The 4,566-nt window shown below is 39.6% G+C and overlaps 1 protein-coding gene across 4 annotated transcripts in view; it reads right to left on the bottom strand.

Annotated features, from left to right (window-relative positions):
- LOC137974877 (collagen triple helix repeat-containing protein 1-like) overlaps nucleotides 1-3,666 on the bottom strand; it is a 5,015-nt gene extending 1,349 nt beyond the window's left edge. The window contains exons 1-4 of one of the 4 annotated variants that reach the window (XM_068821884.1): nucleotides 3,626-3,666; nucleotides 2,941-3,064; nucleotides 1,496-1,747; nucleotides 1-220 (exon numbers count right to left, since the gene is read on the bottom strand). The exon at nucleotides 1-220 is cut by the window's left edge and continues 1,349 nt beyond it. In XM_068821884.1, the coding sequence (XP_068677985.1) occupies nucleotides 1-220; nucleotides 1,496-1,747; nucleotides 2,941-3,015 (547 nt within the window). In that variant the 5' untranslated portion in view covers nucleotides 3,016-3,064; nucleotides 3,626-3,666. Of the gene's footprint in view, nucleotides 221-1,495; nucleotides 1,751-1,976; nucleotides 2,752-2,940; nucleotides 3,065-3,625 lie in introns of those variants that run through there. The other 3 variants (XM_068821875.1, XM_068821893.1, XM_068821900.1) reach the window with 3 other exon arrangements.
- Nucleotides 3,667-4,566: the final 900 nt, after the last annotated feature.

Below are 4,566 nucleotides of genomic sequence, written 5' to 3'. Positions count from 1 at the left end.
AGTGACCCTCAATATGGCGATGACGATGCAGATCGTGTCTGGGGTTTTGGCCAGTTAGCATGTAAAATGCACCTTCAATAGGCCCCGGGACTCCGCATTCAGCGCCATTGAAAGTGAAATACCAGCGGCTGCAACAGTTGTTACAGTAGCCGATCCTGAGGTTGCCAGCAAAGAACACGTAAAGTGCAGTATCGCTGTGCTTTTTAATGAATTCACAGTGCTGTTAAGAAGAGAAATAAAGACAACACTAAACGTTGCATTTAGTCATAGATGTGTACTCGGCACGGTAGCAAAATGATAATGCACTTCACACAATAAAAGAACAAATTTAAACGAAGTTAAAATTTACACATATGTTGACTTTGCGGAGTAAAGTAAAGTAAAGTAACCATATTTAACGACGATAATTCGTTACAGTAATTCAACTGACAAACCTGAGGTCGACGGTGCGCTCATTTTACTCCCCCCTCTTCATCAGTGCTCCGGTTTACGGGTATTTAAAGCTATTTAGCTACACGGGTAGGAAAGAAGTCGAAACAAGGATGCGAGATCCTGGAGTCGAACTCAGGACCTCTTGCGCCAAGGCCGCGTGCTAACAGACTGCGGCATCCTTGCTCCTTACTACGTAAATTTACACATATGTTGACTTTGCAGAGAAGAAGACTGTGTTCGGCACTGCAATGCCTTTAATATACACCATTAATTTAATTCTTTCCCACGCGTCGGCTAATGCATTGCAGGTGTCAAGTGGACAATGGGCTTCTATCAGAAGCGTATGACCATGTAACCATGCAATTTACTTCAAATAAACCAGACTAAAATAACCTATCGCAGATTTCTCACACAGCATCCTCGGGGAAGTAAAATCATCAATGAAACTGCATACAGTAGTTGGTTCTTAACACATCACCTAGTAACCGACAGTAAATTTTTTTAGGTAATCACATGCTATGTGCTTTATTAATCACGCAACTTAACAAAGCGTTCGCTGAAATCCCTTACATAAATCTCGCCCGAATCTTTGTTGTCTGTTTTCTTCCAAGTGCATTCTATCCAGTGCATTCTTTCTAGCTTTCTGATTGGTTCACCCAATCTAGGTTACCTGCTCATATACCGTATTATGCCCTAATTACAAATTAAACTGATTGCGTCAAGTGTTGCAAGCTGGATAATTCAATAAAATTTGGCTTTAATTTCCAAGTGTCCAAGCTTTCAGAATTTAATGTTGGACATGCGACTGACTATTTATATAACCAGCTTCATATTCACGAGCGCTCGTCGAATAATTGTTTAATATACATTGGTTTAAGTCAAGTCATCTTTCGACCCACCCACGGCCATCTTTCCCACGCAACGGCTAATCCATTGCAGGTGTCAAGTGGACAATAGGGTTTTATCAGGAGCTTATGATTATGTCACTATGCAATTTACTTAAGTGTAAATCAGACGAGACTATCCTACACAACGTAACAAAGCTTTTGCTGAAATCACTTACATAAATCTCTCCCGAATCCTTGTCGTCCGCTTTCTTCCAAGTGCATTCTTTCCAGTTCATATGAGAAGACAACGCAGGTGTTGCACAATCGCAACTTTCCCCCGGCGATCCTTTGTGGCCGGGGCTGCCCAGATCTCCCTTAGCTCCATCACGTCCATCACGGCCAGGTACCCCAGGATGTCCCGGGATGCCATTCGTACCTGGTGCTCCATTCACGCCATTATTTCCGGGTGGTCCACGATAACACAATGACTGCTGATCACACAGAGAATAAAAAGAAAGAAAAGAAAAATCAAAAGGATTATGTTAGTTAAGAATTTTGCAGCGAAAGAACGTCTGTCTCTAATAAAGTTGGTTTAAAATTTCTTCTCTTTGTTTGAATGCCGAACCAAAATGACATCTAAAAAGTATTATTGATTACAATGAACCTTTTTATTCCGAAAATGTCAAAACATTAACCGCTTCATCATTTCTGACTTACCCTGGGCCCCCGTCGCCATGTACCCATAAGAGCAAGAAAGACAGTCTGCTTGTTGAGCAACGGCTACGAAGACGTCTTCCCAAAACATCAAGTTGCCATAACTGTAGTCAGAGCCTTTCGATTGTTCCATGTTACGAATAAGCTTTTATAGATTGTGCTAGTAAAAGTAGCGTATTAGGCTACTAGCAGTACTCATTTCTTGCCCCTTGAAATTATGCTCAAATTATGCTCGTTTTTCCAAATTATGCCACTTGTTCTTAAAATTATTCTTTTTGCAAAATGAGCGAAACAAGTCTAAAAAACGTATCACGATCGTGTAGCAATACTCTTTTAGTGTCACAAGCTCCTCTTCTATTGTATTTTGCTTTCTTTGTCTTTAGTCAACGATGTCTGTGTATGTTTGCTGGTTCTGGTAAGGTTTCTAGCTGCAAGTTATCGTGCGGCGTGGTTGACACCATTTGGCAAACTTGCATGCAAATGAGAGGTATTGTGACCAACACCAGGGAGGCTCTGTCTCCGTTAACAAACCGTGAATGCGGCTAAAACATTGAACAAAAATGATCTCAGGCTTATCAATATGTACCGATTATGCTCAGTAGCAGTGCTACTTTTTAAAAATCAGCGAAAATTATGCTACTTTCCTCAAATTATGTTAAAAATTATGCTAGCACAATCTATAAAAGCCTAGTTACGAATGTGACACATTTTCTCGTGCATGCGCAGTAGGCTCAAAGGCACAAGGTTCCTTTCTGCTAGTTCAGCACAACTTTGCACCCTAGGAAGATGAAATTAAATTGTTGTTGTTACTATGAATTATTGTGGTTCCATGACCGACCAATAATCCACAAAAACATTCCATTTTCTTTTCTTCTGTACTGATGCGAACCAAGAGTCCATGATGAAATGGTTATCCTGATATTTTAAACAAATTTTGAATATTAAAGTTTCAATTTCATCTGCTCACCGGATTGTTGTTGCTGCTTGCTGCAGAAGTAGCAGAACACAAAGGAAAAAGTAATAAAATAAGCCTTGAGTACATGATGGTCAGGGACGTGGTCACAAGATATTGCGTCTCGAGATTGTTTTACCTAAACAGCACAAGTCCAAAATGTTAACTTTTTTTTGTTTAATTAAAGGACAGAGTTAAATCTTTAAATTCAACATCAAGAGTTTCGAATTTGAAAAAAACTAAACTAATTAACACTGGCGGGCGAATAAGTCACAGCTTACTCCATAGCGATATGTACAAACTTTAATGCTTCAGGCTGATAACTATAGACGTGTTTCAAGGCAATAAGAGTTCTTTGCTCCCACCATCACATATAACGCTTGAAAGTTTCCACGCTATATATACAGTGATGGTATTGTATTATTAAGCCGTTGAGCAAACGACTCAGCCAACAAAAGGACATTAATAAGCTGCTTTTCTCTTGTCTACATGTAATAAGAATAAATCACATACAACTCAGAGTAGGGATGGCCTCCCACCATATGTCATATTTGGGTTGTGTTTCTCGGTTCTCTAATATACACTTTTCCGAGAGCTTTTTCTCCGGTTACTCCGGTTTTCTGATCTCCTACATGTCTGCTTCAAATAAGTGCTTTAGCGCTAAATAAAGTTGACACTTAAATAAAGTTTATCAACTTACCTTGCGATTGGTGAAGCGAAGTTTTATTTCCACCAGGAGTGTTTGTCGTTTTATCTCCCTTGACTACAGGGGTTATTTTACATCGAGTCATTACCTGTTCCACCAGGATGTCACGTTGCTAAAATTAAACTATTGTAAACTATTGGCATCGCGTCGTACGTTGAAAATTTGCAGGGACAGGTTACTATGATTATGCGCTGGGTCAACAGGATTTTAACTCCGACATGGGTTCTAGGCCCAGGCAAGTGCGCTATTTGCTTTTAGTGACTTTTTTCATGGGATCGTTGAAGAAGAGATCAACCAAAAATTTACGAACAATATGCTAACAACAAACCCTGCTGAAAGTAAGCAAGGTAAAAAGCAGCTAATACATTATTGTTTTGTTTTCAGAAGGGCGCAAGTTCATGCCTTACCTTTCCCAAGAAACGTCCCATGAACCTTCTTGACCGGAATTGATTACGGAAGGCTCTGTTTCAGCTCGTAGGATTAAATTAGTGACCTTCAGATTAAGGTGAAAGAGTGACTGTGCTTAAGGGAATTTGAGCATACCCACAATGAAGAATTGCGCAAACCAAGATACGCGTGCTCTCGAAACGGACAAACGGACTCCATCACAATCATGAATTATCCAAAGAAAACTACACTAAATGACGAATTATAACAAACCACACAGACGCTTTGTATTTGATGGCAATCAACCATTTTGATGAATTCTTAAATGAAGATCTTTTTATTGAATGTTTTGTTTCCCGTTTGCTGCACCAATGCATGAATGAGACGAAGATTCGTGTTGGCTTGAATCACGAAAATTTACAATGATCAAAACTGTTTTAAAGGGACAGGTCTTGGCAGGTTTTCACAAATAAGGTGACAATCACATGTCACAGGTAAATAAAACTAAATTCCACTGAAGGTCATTGCAAGTGAAAGCTGTGTAAAGT

This window comes from Montipora foliosa, chromosome 1, assembly GCF_036669935.1.
Source record: "Montipora foliosa isolate CH-2021 chromosome 1, ASM3666993v2, whole genome shotgun sequence".
NCBI lineage: Eukaryota > Metazoa > Cnidaria > Anthozoa > Scleractinia > Acroporidae > Montipora > Montipora foliosa.
Note: the sequence above shows the minus strand (reverse complement) of the source record. Positions and strands in the feature narration are given on the sequence as shown.